Source organism: Nematolebias whitei, chromosome 11 (assembly GCF_014905685.2).
Source record: "Nematolebias whitei isolate Nwh7 chromosome 11, NemWhi1, whole genome shotgun sequence".
NCBI lineage: Eukaryota > Metazoa > Chordata > Actinopteri > Cyprinodontiformes > Rivulidae > Nematolebias > Nematolebias whitei.
This window is the reverse complement of record NC_056508.1, coordinates 28,647,322-28,671,216: the sequence shown is the minus strand read 5'-3', so window position 1 is coordinate 28,671,216 and position 23,895 is coordinate 28,647,322. Positions and strand designations below refer to the sequence as shown.

Genomic DNA, 23,895 nt, shown 5'->3' with positions numbered 1-23,895 from the left:
TCAGCTCTTCATGGGCTAAGCATCATAACATCCTACTGTGGCTCTTCAACATTAAGGGATACACACTCACATAAAGACACACACCCTCGCTCAGTTTTTGGTAATTATAACAGATTGTTCACCTGTTGTTGTTCCAGACTCTCTCGGAAACATTATCCAACAGCTAAGGGTGGGGAGGGGGATAATATTATTAAGCACGTTACTGTGTGCAGTGTAGTGTGAAGGACTGTCTGCGACTTGCTGCTGTCCACATCAATCATCCAGCCACTTGTCTGGATCCACCCTGTTGTGTTGTACAAAGTAAGTTATGATTTTACCTGTGAAGAGGCTGAAGGATTTTAGGCCTCATTACAACTGCTCCATCAATCACAAAGTCCATCTTATGGGTATTAAAGTCCTGCATGTTCAAATAAATGAGTTGTACTCAACATGCCGGCCTTAGACTTACTTTCTTTCTTCCACTTTTACTCTAATCATAAACTTTTTGTCAACTCTTCTTTTTGTCAACATTTTCCCCTTGTGGTTTTGCATATCGGATAATTGTTCTCTTTGTCTCCTTCCCTGTTTCACCTTTATGAATGCTCCCCGACTGCTTTAATAATAAATAAGATGCAGCTACAGTGCTAAAGAATACATGGAGGGGGATGCTGGGACTCACCAGTATTTGGGATAAGTGTTGGTGCCAAAAAACCCTCAGAAAATATCTCTGCTGGCAGAGCACAATGTCCTACAGGCAGTGCACTGTTCACCTGCCTCTATATGCAGTTGTTCGAAATAGTCTGGGTTCCTGAGTTTATAATTGATCATTCTTGTTAAAAATTAGGTAAAAGTGAACTGATTTTTAAACAAGATACAAATTCAACATATTTTAGAAGTTTAATCAAGAATGATGTTTTCTCTTTGTTGCTCCCATTTTACAATTCAAAAGTAAAAAGGAAGTAGAAGAAAAAATGCCACAAAGATGGCATGCCACTGTGTAGCTCATGTTACATCCACATCAACTTGACACACACACTTCTCATAGTGCTGTTGCAAAATCCAACTCAGAGAAACAGCAATGGTTCCGTTCTGACCTTCACTTTTTCCATGTCACACAACACAAGTCTCCAGTTACGATTACTCATATGATGCAAAACATACATTTGCCAGTCAAGCACTTCTCTGATCAGAAAAATAAGTATTTTATCTGTGTGTATTTGTTCCTCAAGTCACTGCCACACTGATGTAAAGAATTCAGTTGCACTGGCCATTGTGCTGATAACCCTGAAGTATTGCTGAGGAGTAAGAAAGTGAGAAAAAAACCCACAGGAAACAGAAAAGCAGCATTGGTCAATCGAGCAGCATTGATCAAATGGTGTCAGTTTACACGTGCTGAAACTGTAGGCTCCAAAGTCACATTATGTCTCTGTGTCCTTACTGCTACAGGAGTTTATTTTTCCCTGACATGATGCCAAATGTCATACTTTTACAACCAACCTCACAGACCTTCACCAAAAATAAATTGCAATGAAAGTTTTGAAAGTTCAAAAGTTGGTTATGGATGTTCAGCGATTAACAGTTTTTAGTATCTGATTGCTGGGCATTTTTAAATGGTTCCCATGAGTTGTTCCACACATTGCAGCTTCTATGGATTTTTATGCTAATATTCTATGGCCTCATTGTAAGGATTTACTCAATACCCAGATAATAACGTGACCAAAAAGAGCTACTTTAAGACCAGAGAAAAACTAACTGTGTTTTTCTTTTGTTTGTTTTGTTTTACAAAATGTGAAATCAACAGTTGGCTGTAACTCAATTAGGAAGGACTAGAACCTTGGAGAGTAAGGATAAGGTTAAGTTGACGGTTTGTATCGTTGAGTATGATTTGAAACGATGTTTGTCTCTTACTGTTGGAGAAAAAAATTATCACATGGGTGAGGGTCCAATAATCCCAGTAGTCACAAATGAGGAGGTCCCAGAAAAATTGCATAGATCGGTGGGCAAGTGGTGGAAGGCAAGAAACGGCTGGAGGAATCACTAGGAGGCATTCACAATGAAACTAGGGAGGTCCGGGGCACAGGAGGAATGCAGGAGTCAGTGCTGAAACACATGAGAACAAGGTTTAGACTTTGCAAAACTCCAGGAAAGGTAAAGTGGCCAGGGACAAAACAACCAGTAGGCAGATAATGCACCAGCATCGAAGTGAAGTCATCAACTGCTTTTTAGACTCCTATAGCTCATTAGGAGAATGATCCACAGGTGAGTGCTTGTTGGTGCTGTTCGGTGTTGAGGAGTTGTAGGAGAAAATCTGGAACTCCTACACTCTTCATTTGAAGATTAAATAACCTTTAACTTCTGGTCTACAATCGTTTCAATTTGGTCAACATATTTCTAAATATATTTGAGTTTTAAGGTGTCTACTGATAAATGCTTTGTGGTTTTTAAAGGTCCCCACCGTAGGTGTGGTGTAAATTTCTCACCAGTTCTTCTTTGAATGCATCAAAGAAAAGTCAAATGGAACTGCAGATCAAAAAGTGTAATTTTCCACTTTAAATCTCTCCTCACCAGGATTAATTTTGCCTTTATAAATTCACCACAATGTTTTGCTTTCTCATTCCACTTTCATGCCAGCTGACGTTCAAATCAGTTTGTGACTGCGAGAATGCAAGGAGTGGAATGAGGAAGCAGCAGGGCACATTGTGCACGCTGCTAAGCTTGAAAAATGTATTTCAAGACTCTGCTGAAACCAACTCAATGGAAGCAGCAGCAGATAGATGCTGGACTATTAATCAGTTCTGTGTGATCAGATTACACCTGCTTTTGCTGCTGTTGTACTTTTGCTGATGTGAATTATGGTTAGTGAATGAATAAAAAAATCAGAGTTAGTATGGTATTTCTTGAAGTCATTTCTTTAGTATTGAGGGGGAGAATGTACATTAGCTTCATAAATTAATTATTTTTTGCTTCAATGTTTTCATGCTGGCACAAATTATGCCAGTCTAAACCCTTTAGGAGCTTATCTAAGTGTGTCAAGAGTATAGGTGGTGGGTAAGCGCCATGATGGCACACCATGCGAGGACAGTGAAAGATTGTGATCATTAAAGAGAGCATGGATTTAGCATCCTCTTTGAGAGCAATGGTGCATACCTAACAGATGTTGTGCACCCTGCGACAGACTCCCCAGCAAAGCCACCATTTATGCAATAAGGCCTTTTGAACGTGTAGCATTTCAGCACTATCACTGCAGAAGTACATGTGTGGGAGCTGTGAGGGGTTTACTTTTATTGACAAAAGAAATGAATGAGGTGTGAACATTGTTTTAGTTGTGTTAAACTAAAAGGAAAAACACACCTGTCTAGATTGCATGAAGCAATTACAAGTATAGTAATTTCATTCATGTTTTCTGGGAAACTACTTCTGAAGTCCTCTGGGGCAGCTAAGACCTAAAGGTCTTCACCTTCAGCTTTATGATCTCTGATGTCCACCTGCTGGCCCTCCGGCTGCCACTGGAACAAGTACTAATGGTTTTCTACTAAAGACCTTTCAGAAGGCAATATCTCCTTAACTTGTATCTGCAAATGATGCCTTCAACACAGCCCATTCAGTCTTCATTCCACAAACGTTAAAGTGGTGAATGTGCAGGACTTTTTTATTTGGACTTGCTGTATTTATCACTCACTGCTGAAGGCAACAAGGAAATAATATATTTGTCTTGGCTTATATATTAATTTGTCATGTTAGCAAAATAACTCGTAACCATTGGAACAATTTTAATGAAACTGTTTGTAAATAAGCATTAGATGTACATTTACAATGATTAACTTTTGAAGTCAGGCTGAGGGTGGCTCAGTTGGAAGAGCTATTGCCTCTCAGTGAGAAAATTTCCAGCTCGAATCCTGGTCAGTGGCTGTTCTGGGTGGAGTTTGCATGTTCTCTCCTGCATACATGGGTTTTCTCCAGGTAAATGGTAAAAGGACTGCATGTATTTAGCGCCTTTCTATCTGATCAAGATACTCAAAATGCTTTACACTACAATCTGTGCCCTCATTTACCCATTCATACAGCACTCTACTACACCCTTTACAAATGTAGGGGTAATGCTTAGAGAGGTCTGGACACCTTGTAACAGGTGTTTAAGCTAACCATTCAAAGTTGTGTAATAAACATTGACTGACAGCAATCAAAAGAATAATGTGAGACAGTGAGAAAGTGTTGTGTTTAGTATGAATGATAAAGAATGACTTGTAAGACCCTTATTTAGCTGTTGTCATCTGTCTAAAAGTAACAGAACAATAATCAATCAAAGCAACAATGTTTCACAGTTTTGACAATATTTTTTATCAATTTGTGCTTTGTATAATGGCAAATATATTATTTAAGACAGTAAGCAGTAATTAAGATCAGAGATTTTTATGTGGCGGCACTAGAAGCAGTCTGGTAGCTGTTGATCTAAATACCACCTGTACCAGTTTTCCTTTTTAAATGTCTGGCCACGTGGATGTCAAGAGGCCAGCATGTTACTATGATGAAAATGTTCCTACCTTGCTCCTTTCATCGTCTATTGCCTGTTGGTGTCTGCCCTGCTTCCACGCTTTGATTTAGTGGTCTGTCACAGCTGTGTGCACAGGCACGTGTTCTCACAACTCCTCATTCCACAGTGCATTAATTGAATTTCTAGACATAAAGATTAATTCTTTATTCACCCCTGCTGATGGATGGTTAATGAGGCAGACGTAAAGTTTAGTCAGTCAGGCAAGAACAATTTACGATTGTTGGATTTTTAAATTATGTCTTTATTTATTAATAATCATATATATTTGTCTGGATCTGTTTTACAATCAGTTTTACAGACAACTCAGACCAACGGGTTTTTGAGGCAAGGAGGACAAGCATGAAATGAATTGTTCCACTTCATCTCCGATCAGCACTCTTTTTTTTAGGGGAACCATTTGTTGGCTCACGTATAAGGGATGGAAGAAAGAAAGAAATGCGGAAGAGCAGCAATTTTATGTTCTTGGTGGATTCTGGGATGCTGTGGTGTAGTCTTACTGGGGATTTGGTTGGATACCCCTGTCTTCTATCCAAGCATATGAAGTATATGAGTTCCTCACAGTAGGCAGAATGTGACATGAGTCAAAGCTCAGAAGGTTTCAGACAACCTCCATTCCTTCCACATTTCTGCACAGACTCCTGCAATACTACTGACCAACTGACATTGTGGCAGAAAACAAAATTAACTTCAACTGCTTGCCTCCCTGAGTATCCCCCCCCCCCCCCCCACACACACACACCTCATGTCTGTTTGTCTATCTACCCGCTGTTTTTCTTCCTTGCTGAGTCACACTCACTTTAATTATAAAAATGGCTTTGGGGAATCTGTGCCTATTTATGTTAAGTTGAGAAGCTGTGAGAAGTTTGTTCCCCTGAACATGTTTTAAGAAAATACTTTTTAAATGAGAGAACTTGTGAACACCTAGCAGATGAGCTGATGAGTAATCTATCAGTTTATGCAGATGAGCATCCATTCATCATTTTTACCCGCTCTTTTCTTTTTGGGTCACAAGGGTCACTGGTACCGATATCCAGCAGCAAGGGTGTCAAAAGCATCCGTAGTGTGTGTGTGTGTGTGTGTGGGGGGGGGGGGGGGGGGGCACAACAATGTGTGTAGGTGTGTGTGGCGCATGCGTGCATTTTTAAAAAAAGGTCTTCATGTTCATTTCCACATTCACTAGTGAATAAAAAAGCAACATTTCACCTAGATTTCCTTTAATTCCACACATTTAAAACATGTTTCTCACCAAGTTTGTGTAAATTCAGCTGTGGGTTTAAAGTAATTTTAACTTTAATACACTTTAATACAGAGCGTCAAGTCGGCACATTTGTGTTTATAAAGAAATAAAAAACATCCCCACTGGACCTTTTTACTTGTGTTCAACACTACTCATCTAAATGATGTTTCTCATGAACCTTGAGGACAATAAGGTGTGGGGTTTTAAAGGCACTTCAACTTTAATGCAGCTGAACACACAGCGTCTCTTACACCTGCAGCGTCTTACAGCGTCACAATTACTGCTAAGCTAACATGCTACGTAGCGCTCCACTTCTCCTAATATGTATTTACATGTATATATGTTTATGATCAAATCCCCGGTCAACAACTGCCCACACAAATCTCGCTAAACTGCTGAGAGAGTAACACAGAGGTGTTTCCATCTCCTCCACCTGTGCGAGTTTTCTGCTGAAGCAGGAGGAGACGTACATAAACACTGCAGGTGTTACACCATATTCTGTGACCACCATATATTGTGACTGTGACAACAGGCTGCTGTGTTTAGAGTTGGAAGTAACCAGGAAAACCTGGAGTGAAGTTTTAGTGGTTTGAGTATTCTGCTATTAATCATGTGGAATGGATTTGTTCACGAAGAAAGAGAAACTGCGCTGCCTGAACTAATGCTTTATAGAAAAGTGTGTGTGTGTGTGTGTGTGTGTGTGTGTGGGGGGGGGGGGGGTGCCAGTTAAAAGTTTTTGGAATGGGGGGGGGGGACTTGTCCCCTTCACATATAATGGTTGCGACGCCTATGTCCAGCAGTCATTATACGAGAGGTGAGTGCACTCTGGACAAGTCTCCAGTCAATCACAGGGACACATAAAGACAAACAACCATTCACTCTCTCACTCGCACCTAGGGACAATTTAGAGTTACCACTGAGTCTAACATGCATGTTTTTGGTCTGTGAGAGGAAACTAGAGTACCCAGAGAAAACCCACGCATGGTACCCAGAGAAAACCCACGCATGCACGGAGAAAACATGCAAACTACACCCAGAAAGGTCCCGGGCTGGGATTTGAACCGGTGACCTGCTTGCTGAGAGGCAACAGCTCTACCAACTGAGCCACCTGCCTATTGCAAATGAGCTTTAAAAAATGCAGATGAGCATTTTTTTAAATATATGTAAAAGTATTATATCCATCCATCCATTATCTTTACCCGCTTATTCCATTTTGGGTCACGGGGGTCGCTGGTGCCCATGTCCAGCAATCACTGTGCAAGGGGTGGGGTACACCCTGGACGGGTCGCAAGTCCATCACAGGGCCACATAGAGACAAACAACCATTCACTCTCTCACTCTCACCTAGGGACAATTTAGAGTTACCAATCAGCCTAACATGCATGTTTTTTTTGGTCTGTGGGAGGAAACCGGAGTACACGGTGAAAACCCATGCATGCACGGAGAGAACATGCAAACTCCACCCAGAAAGGCCCCTGGACCGGGGTTTGAACCAGGGACCTGCTCGCTGAGAGGCAGCAGCTCTACCAGTTGCGCCACCGTGCTGCCCAAAAGTATTATATATAAAATGCAAAGTTTCAGCTACATGTACAATTGGTGATTAAAATCTTTTGTTTGTTTCCTCCTGCATCTTCAGAGATTTAACTTATCCTCTGACATCCCATGGATGTATCATTTTTATTACTCTTTTATTTCTAAGTAACTTGAACAAGAGAAAATTACTGATCAATATCCGCCTCTTTTATACTTCTTTAAATTAAATGTTTTCACAATGGGATTAGGGTTTAATCATGGCATTGCACAATGAAATATTTGCTTTAATTTCCTCTATTATCCCAAGTCACATTCAGCACAAACCTTTGTTATGGAGCAAACTGCTCTGTTTTCAGATGACCTGCAGTTTTACAGATGGTTGCTCAAATCCAAAAAGCTGCTTCTTGACTGAGTGATGCTGTCAAATTCCCCTCCTCCTGCTGTGATCTCTCTAGCCCCAACTCTGCTCCTTGTGTATGCTGCTGTACAAAGAGCAGCAAAAAGCACAAACTTAAGCTGGCTGGCATACTATTAGTGCTGGCATGCTATTTGATATGGTGGGAATCTTATGTTAAATCCCCCAAGAGTTCAACATAACTGCCTATGGCTATGGACGCATTTCAAAGAAATGTTTTCGTCCTTTTTGTGTGTGTGTATACACATATGTCCACCTCACATAGTTCAGTGCTCATTATGTGTGTGATATGTATGGGTGGAGAATTATAGGGCTAAATGTTGCTGTCCTCGGTTGAGGCATTTGCAGCACCCCAGTAGAAGTTTCCACTTGAATAATGTGATTACGTGTTGTGCAAAATCTGGGGGCTGCAGTGTGTCATCAGTGCATATTGTGTGACAACACTTGATTCTGATTGATGATTCTCAGTTTAGCTGATTTTTTTTTTTTTTTAATCTAGATTAGCTTGAGACACAACTTTTGGAGTTATTTTTGTCATTAAAATTTTAGATCTTGTAATTTATTACTCAAAAACTTTGTCAATAATCCTAAGGAGTGCTGTAATTTTATGTGTGGTTTCAAAACCTTTCACGATTTGACCCAAATCATAAGAGTTTCAGAGACTTAAGTCTGACCGCAGCCTGAGCAGCTCACAAAACTCCTTTCTGGATAATTACTTAAACATGTGGGCAAAAAAAACAAGTTTTGTCCAAACCTTGTGTGGGGAACCGGGCCTAGGTTCTCCTAGGAGAATAAAATTATATTGCTGTTGTCCTGCAATGCATCAGAGACAGCTGATTTCTTAATTTCTTTTTTGGTAAAGATAAATCCAGCTTTATGATACCAAATATCACTTGCTGAAGTTAAAATTTATCACTAATATTCTAGTTAATCAAGGGTTGGTGTACAACACAAACAGCCTCAACATCTATTTCACTATTTAACCACTTTTTATTAACATATCTCTTTCAAAAATTGTGGTAACATGTATGATCTGTACTTCTATATGTACTACTATAATTTAGAGGCGTAGAGTCTATAGTTGTAATGTTAGAAATCCAACAACAGTACTTATTAATCCCTTAAAAACTCTTCTAGTCCCTCAAAATAGTATGTAGTTTTAAGGAAGTGATGCTCAGGGTTTTAAAAATAGCTCAAATGTCGACTCAAGGATACACCAAACGACTCCTTCCTGCATCTCCCCTCACCAGCAGTGAACCGGCCTGCTATGCCTCTTCCATCTTTGCACACAGACTTTAAAGTGTTTTTCTGTGTCCTGTTTTTGGTGTAGTTCAGCTGTGATTGTTAGAATCACACCACTTTTCAGAGAGGAAGAGCTTATTGTGCCAGAACAAATGCAGGTGCAACCTTCAAAATAAAATAAAATTGTGCAAGGCAGCCATAATTGGGTGACAGTGATAGTTTGCAGAGATACAGGGAATGTCAATAAGAATGCAACAGGCAATAAAAATGATCTCTTGAACACGGTCACATTTATTTTGTCTCCCAAAAACAATTAAATTCAATTCAGTCTATGTATACTGCGCCAGTTCACAACAGACGTCATTTCAGGGCACTGAACAGAAGCATTCATATATATAAAAATCAGTTAATAACAATATTTATCTAAAGAGCTAGCAGACTGCTTCGAGTTATCACTTCATCGCAGTCTCCCATCCTAAGCAAGCACAGACGCAACAGTGGAAAGGAAAAACTCCCTCATGAGGAAGAAGCTTCAAGCAAAACCCGGCTCAGGACAAGCAGCCATCCATTTAGGCCGGCTGGGCTCATCCGGCTGGGCCGGAGAGGACAGGAAGGAGAAAAGAACACACAATGACAGGTCAAGGATGGAGGCCATCAGGTTTTTCTTTAGGAGGAAAAACAAAAAGACAGAAATCACACGTTAAGAAGGAATACTTACAAATACAAACTATTCATTTGTATGTATTTGTAACTGGTCATTTGATGAAATGAGGTCAATTTGTCCTCCAGTAGTCTAAGGTTATAGGAGCATAGGATAAGGAATAGGTCAGAAAACCAAGCCAACTATAGGATTTATCAAAGTCTTAAGCCCAGTCTTAAAACTGGACAATATATCAACATTATGGACAGAAACTGGAAGTTGGTTCTACAAGAGAGGAACCTGATAACTGGAAGAACTTCCTCTCATTCTGCTTTTAGAAACTCTAGGAACCACATGTAAGCCTGTAGTCTGAGAACAAAGTGTTTTGTTAGGAAAATATGAAACATTAAGATTTGTAATATAAGATGGAGCTAGGCTGTTGAGAGCTTTGTAGGTTAGAAGTAAGATTTTGAAAAAACAACAATAAACAAACAAACAAACAAAATGGCTGACCCATGTTTCATCTCGTATGCTCTGATTATTGTTATTAGCTGATTTATAATAAGGCCATAAACTAAAATCAGAACATGTCAGTTTTGCAGTCTTTGCAACAAGAATAAAACACAACTAAACATAAATTTTTCACCTAATGTTGTTCCCTGACTGTAATTGCTCTGATGATTTAAAGCAAAAACATTTATGTTTAGTGTTGTAAGTTGTGTAAAAACATCTTATGACCATACTGATAAAATAAAAAATTACATTTGTATCCTCAAGACTTTCATAAAAAATGTAGATATTAAACACAACTCTTAAGTGCAGACAATTGTTTAGTTCTTGAGTGACATTGAGAGAACTCTGAATGAGATTACTGTATCTGGATGCTGTGTTGTGCTGCAGTATGAACTGCTACAGGTACAGTGTTACGTCCATTTTCTCTGAATCAGCAAACAGTTTATAAAAAAGTGTAATTTGTGTTTTGCAACTGGCAGTTATTGTGAGATAATAACACAAAAATGTGTTTGTCTTACAGAAATACAAAGAGTTTGAGCACGCAGTGCGGGTGGAGGAGATTGACGGGCTACGGCTGGTAAAGAGGTTGGCAAAGAACATGGAAGAGATGTTTCACAAGAAAGCCCAGGCTATGAAGGTACTGAGTCTTCCTCCATTACACTTAAGAACACAATTACTATGATTTTTTTTGTCCGGTCACAAAGCCAGTTTTGTTACAAACCAGTGACTTTTGGTGTCTATTTTTCAGTTGCATTTCAAAATGTGTGAAAACTGTGAGCACATAATCTGTTTACTGGCCATGATACTTTCATATTTATTGGAAATTGCTCTGTGCATGGTGAAACTTGTTGTGCAGGGTTTTCCCAATCAATTTACACAATTATTTTTGGAAGCTTTGCATTATATACATCACTGTCAACAGCGCTGCTAAAAACATGACTTGATTTTTGAGCCTAGTGTGGCTGAAGTCTGGAGGAGGATGTGCAGGTTTTGCATCAGTGACAAGTGGAGTAAATGGGTATAGGAGGAGATTTTTAGTTTATATGAATATGTTTGGAATGAAGAAAAGACATGGTCAGAATGGCAACTAAGTTATGTTGTTCTAAATTGAATGAATGCAAAATAGAGCAATGAGTAACTTTTCACCCAAAAATGTCAGGTTTTACCTGCAGCGCCAAAATATTTAGCAGCTTTTTTTGTTTTATTTATGTTTATTTATCTGAGTTAATGATAACACTCATATAGAGGTGCTGGTCATCAAATTAGAATATAATGAAAAAGTTTATTTATTTCGGTAATTCCATTCAAAAAGTGAAACGAATATTAAATTCATTCATTACACACAGGCTGATATATTAAAAATGTTTATTTCTTTTAATGTTAATTATTATAATTGACAACTAATGAAAACCCCAAATTCAGTATCTCAGAAAATTGGAATATTGCTTAAGACCAATAAAGAAAAGGATTTTTTTAGACATGTTGGCCAACTGAAAAGTATGAACATGAAAAGCATGAATATGTAGTTGGGGCTCCTTTTATCTGGATTACTGCAGCAATGTGGCGTGGCATGGAACCGATCAGTCTGTGGCACTGCTCAGGTGTTATGAGAGCCCAGGTTGCTCTGATAGTGGCCTTCAGCTCTTCTGAATTGTTGGGTCTGGTGTATCACATCTTCCTCTTCACAATACCTCATATGGGGTTATGGTCAGATGAGTTTGCTGGCCAATTAAGAACAGGAATACCATGGTGTTTAAACCAGGTACTGATAACTTTGGCACTGTGTGCAGGTGCCAAGTCCTCTTGGAAAATGAAATCTGCATCTCCATAAAGTTGGTCAGCAGCAGGAAGCAGGAAATGCTCTACAACTTCCTGGTAGACAGCTGCGTTGACTTTGGACCTCAGAAAACACAGAGGACCAACACCAGCAGATGACATGCAGTGTTTCCCCTACCATTATACAAGCAGGGTGCCCCACCCCATCAACAGAACTGAGCACCCTGCCTACAAAACCGAACTTGCCCCCCACCCACACCCAGTACTGACATAGCACTAAGCTAGTGGCATGAAATACAGGCTCTCTAGCTAAAAAGCTAAAGGCAGTGCTCACATTGCCTCTTCTCTAAAGCTGACCCCCCCCCACACACACAGACACACACACACACACATACACTCAAAAACTGTCTGTATAAACAGGGCACGTGTCACGCTAAGCTAGCAGCGTGCAATACAGGCGCTCTAGCTAAAAAGCTAAATTCGCCTCTTCCCTTATGCTGAATGCCCTCCTTGTGCAAGGTTTCAATTGTCGTATTTTGGACAACTGTCAAGTCAGCAGTTTTCCCCACAACTGTGTACAGAAATAGACTGAGAGACCATTTAAAGGCCTCTGCAAGTGTTTTGAGTTAATTCGCTGATTAGAGTGTGGCACTAGGTGTTTTCAATATTGAACCTTTTCACAATATTCTAATTTTCTGAGATACTGAATTTGGGGTTTTCATTAGTTGTCAGTTATAATCATCAATTAAAAGACATACACTTTTGAAATATATCAGTCTGTGTGTAATAAATGAATATAATATACAAGTTTCACTTTTTGAATGGAATTACTGAAATAAATCAACGTTTTCATGATATTTTAATTTTTTTAAACCATTAAAAATTACCATTAAAAACATTGCTAGAATTGCCTTCTTCCACCTGTGTAATATTGTTAATATCAGAAACATCTTATTTAAAAATGATGCAGAAAAACGGGTTCATGCATTTTTCACTTCTAGACTGGACAGTTACAATATTTTGTCATCTGGGTGTCCAAATAATCTTCAGTTAATCCAAAATGCTGCTGCCAGAGTCTTAACAGGAGTTAGTAGGAGAGATCATATCTGTCCAGTTTTAGCTTCCCTCCACTGGCTCCCTGTCAAGTCCAGAATTATTATTATTCAAAATCTTACTTCTAACCTACAAAACTCTCAACAACCTAGCTCCATCGTAGATTTGAGATCTTATTGTTCCATATTTTCCTAACAGAGCACTTCACTCTCAGACTGCAGGTTTACTCGCGGTCCCTGGAGTTTCCAAAAGCAGAATGGAAGGAAGATCTTTTAGTTATCAGGCTCCTCTCTTGTGGAACCAACTTCCAGTTTCTGTCTGTGAGGCTGACACATTGTCCAGTTTTAAGACTGGACTCAAGACTTTCTTTTATGATAAATCCTTTTGATAATCATATTAAGCTTAGCCAATTAGAGGACAAATTGACCTCATTTCCTTAAATGAATAGTTCAAATTGAATAGTTTTCATTTGATACTATTTCTATTTTAACATGTGATTCTTGACCTGCCATTGTGTATCTGTTCTTACCAAACCCAGCCGGTCAAAGCAGATGACCGCTTGTCCTGAGCCTGGTTCTGCTAAAAGTTTCTTTCTCATGAGGGAGTTTTTCCTTTCCACTGTCGCCTTCATGCTTGCTCAAGATGAGAGTTCTGTGATGGAGTTAAACTCAAAGCAGTCTGCTCCTCAGATAAATAGTGTTAAATTATTATTTTTATGATTTTTTTAAAGTATATATTTTATACATAAATGTTTCTGTTCAGCGCCCTGAGATGACTTCTGTTGTGACTTGGCGCTATATAAATGAACTGAATCGAATTGTGACCAGCACCTGTATATATAATCTTAGCTAAAACCATTATTGTAAAGATAATTAGATTTATATTTATAATTTGTGCTTCATCTCCCTCTCTGGTTGTTTGTGCTGTTCCAGGCACATTGCTTTGGCTTGTATTTTTTATTGACTAGTTTGATCTGTGTTTGATGATCAGCTCAGTTTTGTAATCTTCAATACTGAACTACACACTGATAGTGCCTAAAACTTTAAATCTATTTTACAACATAAAACTGGCAGTTTCATGACACATTTTTGCATGATATCTCAAAGTATCATGCATTAACATAAAACAATAGTTATTCAAATGATTTAAAACTGAATTTAATTACATGTATTTTTGATGGTTATTTCCTCCATTTTTCCTCTCAAGGTGGTGGTGTTGTGTGTGTGTGTGTGTGTGTGTGTGTGGGGGGGGGGGGGTACATATCTGAAACAAAATGAGCAACAAGCTTCACTCCACCAATCTCCAAATAAACAAGCAAAAAATAAGGTTTTATTTGTTTTTATGAAAAGTGTTTTAGTCAACTTTGACCTTTTTCAACTATAGTTTCAGTTTTTCCTTACTAGAAACAAAAAATGCAGATCATATATTATTTAAACTTGTTTAAACTTTTAAGAATTGTTTAACTAACACTAGCTAATTTGTGACTAAAACATTTAAGTCAGGAATCTCAGAACTAAATGTAGCCATTCAGAATTATCTACACTTTTCCTAAGATTCCTGTATTTCTTCCACCTCTTTGAGTATGTGTTTGTAACTTCACACAGACGAAAAGGCCTTGGGAATCCATCCGTTCATTGATCCTTGGGCATGTGTGCCCCCCTGAGGGTAAATGGATGTGTTTGTCAGAGTTGTAACAGGTGTCCTCAGAGCTCTGCCTTTTCTGGCTGCAGCTTTTCCTTCAAGTGATAGATCTTATCAGAATAACTCGGCCCTGTTAACAGAAATTGGATTTCTCTGAGAGTCTGATCCAAGAATGCACTGGTAAAAAGGAAAGGAGCTGAGGCAGAGGAAACTGAAAACTGACAAGACATGTTTGCACTTAGCTCACTTTGCTTGTACTTTTTTCTCTTTTACATGTTTTCTAACGTGTCTATTTCCCAGTGTTTCAGTCACATTAAGAAGATTGTTGTCATTTGTACTAGGGGTGCACCGATTGCAGTTTTCTGACCGATCACCGATTTCTAAAAAGCCTGACCTGCCGATTCCGATTTTGGCCGATACCGATTTTGTTTTATAAGCGACGCTGTCAGGTGTTATAAGGTCACAATGTACCTTCAATTTTCCAATCTTATTTTATTGAAAACATGCCCTTGAATAATATCCTAGTAACAATACAAAATTATTTTAACTGGCCATGAGGTAGTGCCCTGAAATATAAATGAAGTTCAGACAATTGTTGTTTAAACTAAAAAAAAAAAAATCGTTAAAATCGGTTTCTCATGCAAGTATCGGCCGATTTCCAATTTCCGAAAATTAAGGAAATCGGGGCCGATAAATCGGCCGTCCGATTGCACCTCTAATTTGTACCACATGCACATCTCAAAGCACACAAAACTATCCAGCCTTGTATGAGTCGGCTGACATTTAACAGGATTACATATACTCCTATAAAGTTATTGTTGGCATGAAAGTAATATTTTAATGGAACGTTGTTGCTACTCTGCACTGATTTGTTTTTCATCGTATTAATGAACATTATTACTGCAATTAAACCAGTGTCATGCGCTTTCAAGATTATCATCTTTTGATTTCAGAGCAAACTGACTAGTCAGCCTTCTGCAACGTTCTGATAAACCTGCTTCATGACAAAAAATACGATTAGATTAATTACATTTTGTGACACACTTTAATGTCTGCCGTCTACTTGAAAGTGCAGTGAAACAAAAACAACCTTATCTCGAAAAATCATGAAGTTTTGTACTTTTGATCAAACCTTAAACGTAATGTTATGCACGAGCACGACTGTACAAATTTTAGCACAGTGTTTGTAAAATTGAATGCATTAAGCTTATTTTTGTAACTTTTCTAATATTTAGGCTAATATTATAGTCATCATGAATTGAGTTGAATCCAAAAATTCAATCTCTTTTAGTTGTAAGTCAAATGACTACTTTCTTAGTTTAACCAAAATCTGTTCAGTGTTTTTTTTTGATATTTTGCTAACAAACATGCATAGTTGATTTAGTTAATATTAATTTTATTTTCAACAAAAATCTGTAATCAGTATGTCTTGGGGATAAGTCTTAGCTCCTACCTCATTAACCTTTAGCAAAACTGACTGAGTTACATCTAGTTCTGTTTGCTAAGGTCACACTTAGCTGTAGCAGCCGTTGTAAATTGGTTATTTCATTAAAGTAATCAGATGTAGACGTAGAACCAAGAATTTTAATCAGATCTGTCCATTGAGTCATGAGGTATTTCGCTAACAAAGCCCAAACAGCACGTATGGCTACGCAAACACATGCACACAGTGCCTGTCAATAAAAACAGGCAATATCTACTCTAATAGTCATTCCTGTTTACACATTTTAAAATAGAAATAAACACTTTTTTAAAAATGTGAACTGCAAAAATAATTTTTTCATTTATTCTTAGAGAATCAGCATATTTTAGCACATGGTGTTTGCGAGTGTATGCACGTGGACCAACTCTTGTCTTGCCTGTGAATGTGAGGAGATGCCATATTCCAACTGCTACCATAAAGTGAGATGGAAGATATAAGTGACAAAATCAAGGGCAAATGTTTAATGTAAAGAAATTTAAAGTGTATAAAGGAGTGGAAAATAATTCCCGCCCACTTGACAGTGGTTTTAACCCCTGCTATCAGGATTACACTTCACCTTCACTTTTCTCATTTTCATCGCTGCCCGTCGGCCTTGTGATGAGCTGTTAGTTGCACAAAACGTAATGGATGCTCCCATGAGTGCCTTTCTCGCCACTTCTCCATCTTGCCCTAATTTCTCCTGGCTTTTATTACAAAAACTCACATCCATCTGCCATTGTGTGTGCTCCTTCAGCCTTCCTTAAGCATCCCTCTCTCTTTTGTCTGTCTTTCCCCTCTCCTCTTCCCCATCTCTTTGCTTTTTGCTAAAGTATATGTGGCGCTTCAGCGATTCAATTTCCTTGCAGGCGCTCTCCCCTGCCTGTCATTGTGGTTTTATCTCCTCGCTGATCCCCCCTCCTCCTTTATCGCTCACTGCCACCTGCTACGAGACGGCAGCCTCTGGTGCCAGGAAAGAGAGCACCTGTAAATGTGTGTGGACGTTCACTGGTGTTTGAATGAGCTTGAGACAAAATATCGGTGACTTTTGTGTGTTAAAATAATTATTTTAAATTGGAGAGTGAATCCTTTTATTTGCCCATGTGGAACTAAACCAATATTGGGAACTTTCTCATCCCGTGACATTTTTATAAGGTACAGTTTTTTCCTTTCTTTACATTTTTCAAATAAATTCTCGAGGAGAACTGGTTTATCTGTATGTGTGTGTGTGTGTGTGTGTGTGTGTGCGTACTGATGTGGTCACACTGGTCAGTGTTTCTAACAAAATGAACTTTGATCACCAACAACTTTCCATTTAGTTGCTTCAGTGAGTTTAACAGCAACTCAACTAATAAACATGGAATATTAAGCACTGTTAAAAGTTTTGATCCAAACTTTGGCCTGCTGGATAACTTTGATTGGAGTGTTTGTACACGATAAGATAAGATAAGATAAGATAAGATAAGATAAGATAAGGTAAGATCCCGCAGGAAATTGTTGTGCCAGAGTTTCGATACAAAGGAACATACAGAAGGTGTCACACAAAATATAAAAATAACAGAAAATATTAAAATACCAGCAATTAAGTTTTAAAACAGGTCAGGTGCAGACAGAAACATTGAAGTCTTTATTGTAGGGCAGGATTAATTTTATGGTCCTATGTGCAAAAAAAGTGTGTGTGTGTGTGTGTGTGTGTGTGTGGGGGGGGGGGGGGGGTTGAAAAGTTTGATAGCCACAGGCAGGAAGGGCTTTCTGTGGTGTTCTGTGGAGCACCTCAGTGGTCCCAGTTTATGACTGAAGGTGCTGCGGCAAGAGTCCAGTGTGGCATGTGTGACGTGTTGTTCAAAATCTGGAGCAGTTTCCTCAGCATCCTCTATCCTTTGAATGTTGTTACACCAGTCAGTCACAACCACCTGCATATTATTTAGTAGGTCTGTTTGTTGCCACCTAAGCATCTACAGCTCACATTTGAGAATGGAGGAAAGTGGGTGAGTCCTGTGATGGACTTGCGAGCTGTCCAGGGTATAACCCACCTTTCACACAGTGATAGCTGGATATGGGCACCAGTGACCCTCGCGACCTGAAAAGGAAGAAGCGGGTAAAGATAATGGATGGATGGATGGATGGATGGAAAATGGGTAACTGAGTGGTACCAGCATGTTCCAAAAATGCCACAAGACCTTATGTTGATGTTTGAAGTTTTTTTTTTTTGTGGCTTCTTAGTTTTTTTTATTTGTACTTGTTGGTGTGTTTTCTTACAAGTGAGTTATGACCTTGTTTAAATTCTAAATGTTTTCTGTTTTATTTTTATTTTTTTATTTTTTTGTCAAAAGGCATCTGCACAATGTAACACTTCAAGATTTGGAAGGTTTAAGACAGTTTTCATCCTCTTATGTTGCATTTCTGCTTCATTAGTAGGCCCAATGAATTATGTTCCTGATAAAAGCCCAACATTTTTTAGAAAAGTAAAAAGTATTTTCCTCTCCTTTGCTGAGTCTCCACACCAGTGACGTGCAGTCAGGGGAGGTAGGTGAGGCACTACCTCACTTGTCATCATGACAAGTAAAATACATATAATGATAAAATAAATACATGACCACTTGACTGTTCTATAAAAGTGTTTTATAAAACTGTTTCCTGAATTATTTCAACACTTCAATGGTCAAAATCACGGACTTCACGCATTGCCTGTTCAAACACTGCGGGGTGAGGCAGTGTAGTGCTGTGGCTCACCTGTGGTGGTGCTGTGTCATATACAATATATGAAGTAGGTGGTTGGCGCATGCCCATTGCTGTCTCTCTTTATATCTCCAATATACATGATTAATTACACACGTGCTACTCATGTTGATGTTCTACAGTCTGTCTAATGTATTGCATGAATGTGTGTGACATATTTCTTCTTTCTAATCGGTCATACTGCACGCTGAAAAACACGAGAGATGAGGCAGAATATACCTTGCCGCACCGATAGGGGGCAGTGCTGCCCCATAGGGACAATGAAGCAGGTGCACACCCTGTGCGTTCTTGTTACACAGACAGAGGGGTGGGGGTGAAGCAAACGGTACACTCATTTAAATTTGTTTAGACAAAATGGAAGATCATATCTCAAAACTAAAGGACTTTTTAAAACTAGATGAGTCATACAGACCAAACAATTGGATTAAAACATAATAAAATACATTACACATGAGTACAGTGCTGTTTTTGACACAGCCAGAGTTTAGTTAATTTTTTTTAAACATTTTGAATCTGGTTACAGACTTTAAATTGACAGGGAGTGAGTTCCAAATTGTGGATCCTCTCATAGAGAGGGCACTTTGAGCAAAAGCAGATCTACAACAAGGAACCTTACAGTCACCATTTAAAGTCACTCTGGTAGATCTGCTGTAACCCTGCAGATTATGTATAATTGCTTAATGGTTTGGGTATAAGTCCATTTAAGCATCTGAAAATTAATATAAAAAAAGCTAATTTATAAAATTGGAAAATTCTAGAATACTGAACTTAGGTAAAATATTACAGTGATGATATCTGATCGACTTTTGGTTTTAAACCTTCAAGGCCCGATTGTAGAGACTTTTCATTGGTTTAAGTGCAGTTTGTTCTGTGACAACTGACAGTAGATCCACAAGACAAATGTGAAAGAATCATTGAGTTGAAGAACATCTCTGCACAATGAAGTGTCAAACATTTTCTAATAATTTTAAAACAATTTATGTTGAAATATAAGCTCCTATTTTGGGTTCATATATATGATCATCCGATTCCAGACAGTCAGTGCCTCACCTGTCACAACGCTCACCACATGTCACTGCCCCACACCTGAGTACATTACCAATAGTAACATTTTCAACTACCAATTTTTTGCACACTTGACTCAACACACTCCTTTGTTCACTGAATATTTTACTGCATGGTGTTAGCTCATGCTTCACATATTATATGTTTTGGCACCAAATTTGTCTACCCATTAGATGCTTTCATCCATCCATCCATCCATCCATCCATCCATCCATCCATCCATCCATCCAGCCAGCCAGCCAGCCAGCCAGCCAGCCAGCCAGCCAGCCAGCCAGCCAGCCAGCCAGCCAGCCAGCCAGCCAGCCAGCCAGCCAGCCAGCCAGCAAAGCCAGCCGTCCGTCCGTTCATCCATCTATCCATCTATTATATTCTGCTTATTCCAAAGTCAGGTCGCAGGGGCAGCAGCTTAGCAGGGAGGCCCAGTAGAACCACAAGGCGTTCCCAGGCCAACCGAAAGACGTAGTCTCTCCAGTGTGTCCTGGCTCTTCCCCGGTGTCTCCTCCCAGTTGAACATGCCCAAAGCACATCCCTAGGGAGGCACCCAGGGGGCATCCTTACCAGATGTCCGAACCACCTCAACTGGCTCCTCTCAACGTGGAGGAGTAACGGTTCTACTCTGAGTCTCTCCCAGATAACTGAACTTCTCACCTTATCTCTAAGGGAGAGTCCAGCTACCCTGTGGAGGAAACTCATTTCAACTGCCTGTATCCACGATCTCGTTCTTTTGGTCACTACCCAAAGCTCATGACCATAGGTGAGGGTAGGAACGTAGACTGACCAGTAAACAGAGAGCTTTGCCTTACAGCTAAGCTCTCTCTTCACCACAATGAACCGGTACAGAGTCCGCAATACTGCAGATGCTGCACCAATCCATCTGTCAAATCACGCTCCATTCTTCCCTTACTCGTGAACAAAACCCCGAGACACTGAGATGCTTCCTCACAATCAGTGGCGCAAAAAGCGGGTATGCAGCGTATGCAACGCATAGGGGCGCTGCACTGCAGGGGGCGTCAAAACCCTCTGTAGAAAAAATGTTTTTCTAGTAGGCATTTTCTAAATGATCAATAACAGGGGAACAGCACTGATTAGGCGCCCCTCTGCTCCTTCACCTCCCCTCTGCTCCTTCACCTCCCCTCTGCTCCTTCACCTCCCCTCTGCTGCTTCACCTCCCCTCTGCTGCTTCACCTCCCCTCCTATCGCTCTCCCTTCCCACACAGGTGGCTGTGAACACGCCCCTAAGAGAACGCACTCGGCGCGTTTTTTTTTTTTTTTAAAGTAAAAATTCAGCTGAAGCAGTTTTATCTTCAAATATAGAGAAGAGGGCTTTCAGAAGTCACTTGACATTGCAAGCAAAATAGCCATCGAAATGGATGCTTCTCCTAAGTTCAAAGAGAAACGACTTAGGAAGCAAAAGAATTTCCCAGATGACAATTCATGCACTGGTCATCATGAAAAGGAACCCACAAGGCACTTCAGGTGCATGGTTTTCAATGTTATTGTTGACACACTCCTCCAAGAGCTGTCTGAGAGGTTTTCCAATTTTCAACTTGTGTCTGAGAAATTTAAATTCATCACTAAAATGGAGCACATGACAAAAGCTGAGCTGGAGGAATCAGTGACCACATATGCCCTGACCACTTGTGATGTTTCAAGAGATATCATTCAAGAAATATACCCAGCAAGCCGTCTACTGAAGGGTTACAAGGCTCTAGAAAAGTTAAATTTCCTAATTCAAGAGGACCTTGATTTGGTATTTCCAAATTTGACAGTAGCCCTTAGAGTATTTTTAATGCCTCTGACAGTTGCATCTGCAGAGAGATCATTTAGCAAGCTGAAGCTCATCAAAACATACCTTCGTTCAAATATGAGCAATGATCGCTTGTCCCAGTTAGCAGTGATCTCTATTGAAAACAGTGTGGCACGGTCTATTTCATTTGATGTTATACTTGACAAATGGGCAAATGCAAAGTCACGGAATGTAACAGTTTAAATGTCATAAATGTTAAAACTCTGACATGGACTCCAGGCTGTTAAGATGTCATATTTCCGCTACATAAAATGTTGAGCACTGACTGAGTACCACTACTGTTATATATTTGTACTTTATAAAACTTCTTATTTGTTTATGATTGAAATGATCACCTGATATAATATGTAACATTAAAAAAATCTGTAATATTACTACTGTATTTTCTAAGTGCATGACTAAGCTGTATGAGGCGGCAAGTAAAAAGGAGCGGGTGGGGGGGGGCGCCGATGATGTGTTCGCATCCACCTCAAAAATATGTAGTTGCGCCCCTGCTCACAATAAAAAAGTGCACTATGTTTTTAATCTGTGGATATGATCCTGATAGAGCTCCTGTTTCTCATCTTCTCCACTTTTCTTTGAATTGGGTATGAATGTCTAACTTTTGTTTCATTATCCCCAGTCTTTTGCAAATGCTTCTTTATTTTCCACCATACAATGTTCTTCTTTTTGATATTGAAAGACTGACAGTCATGCTCATGTTTTCTTTATTGACATCACATACTGTATCCTGTATGTGATGTCATCCACTGTGAATTGACTACATTTTTTACTTGTTGTTTTGTGCATATTTAGTCAAGTTTCCCTCAGACCTTCTTGTTAAGGTCCACACACCTGTGCTCCATCTGTAATCAGCTCACCTGCCTCTACTCAGTCATCACCCCACCCAGCTTATACAGTGTGAGCTCTGGTTTTACTCAGTCCTTGTCAAATCCTTGTATGCAGGTCCTACTCCCTCATGTCCAGTTCTGAGTTTAATTCAGTTCATTTTTTTGTTTTCATTGTGCTGTTACAGAACTAGCTGCACTGCTGCCTGTGCTTTTGGGTTCACTACATTCACAGACGGTTCGAGAGCAAACAATTCACTGTGTTCTTTGTCTTTCCTGTTGAAGTTAGTATGCAGGCTTTCTCACCAGACAAGGTTGTAGCTGAATCAACAGTTTTACTCACCGTTATCCATCAGTGGCCATAATGTTGTGACTAATCAGTGCACATGTTTTTTTTATTCTTAGGCTGAACAAGCATCTTAGTTCAGTTACTTTTTAATTACTGCAACTTTTATCACTTCCTGACTCAATTGGCTCAACGGCTCCTTCCCTCTCCATCTTTCATAGCTTACAGCTTGTGTGAAAATGGCAGCAACAATAAACGGTTAGAAACAGTGAAAGCGTTGTTATCAAAGTTAAAAGGCCTGCAGCTATTGTAATGCCCTCTTTGAAGTCAAACACAACTGTATTTCTTGTGACAAATACTCTTCAAAGCATAGAGGCTGTCTTGCTGTTAGGATGTTTCTTAATAAAACATTTGGTTTTTGCTCTCCACCTGCTGATATCAATTACCTGTGGCAGTTACACCTCTGTAGTCAACGCGCTGTTCATTCGAAAGAAGGGAACGAGGGTTCTCATTTAATGAAGTGCACAGTAATTTTCATATGCAAAATGATTATTTCAACACTCTGCTGTAGTTTCTTTAGAAGATTGTTTGGGAAAATATGCATTTTCTCATAACAGCTATCTCCTTATTTTAGAATTTAAATTGAAATAAAATGGTCATTAAAATTATAGAAATACCATGTGTTTTTGCTTCTGAGGTAGCTCAGTGGTCAGCGTTGTGGTCTTGTATTCTTGAGGCTGCAGATTTGAGCCCAGGTTTCATCAGGTGTAAAACAATCATCAAATCTTTCTTGCAAGTATTGCCCCTTTTCCACCACTCCTCTTCAGCCCGGTTCATCTTGGTTCACCTCTACTCGGTTCGGTAAAGGTTGTGTTTCCATAGCCCCATTCAGTACCAGTTCCAGTGGGCAGGGTTCAAATTGGCGTCATGTGCCTTACCAGCTGGTGGAAGTAAGACCATGGAAACAGGTTTCAGTACAGGGTGAGAATTCATTTAGAAGTTTCTGGTAAATTAAAAGAATACAAATTATTAAAATGATCAAATTAAACTCTCTTGCTCTCTCTTTCTTTATATACATACATACATATATATATATATATATATATATATATATATATATATATATATATA

The 23,895-nt window shown here is 39.3% G+C and overlaps 1 protein-coding gene across 1 annotated transcript in view; it reads left to right on the top strand.

Annotated features, from left to right (window-relative positions):
* The window catches only part of LOC119417259 (voltage-dependent calcium channel subunit alpha-2/delta-3), a 133,575-nt gene that overhangs the window by 10,081 nt on the left and 99,599 nt on the right, over positions 1-23,895 (top strand). Inside the window, exon 3 of the mRNA XM_037684470.1 lies at positions 10,632-10,748. Coding sequence (XP_037540398.1) covers positions 10,632-10,748 — 117 coding nt within the window. The remainder of the gene's footprint in view (positions 1-10,631; positions 10,749-23,895) is intronic.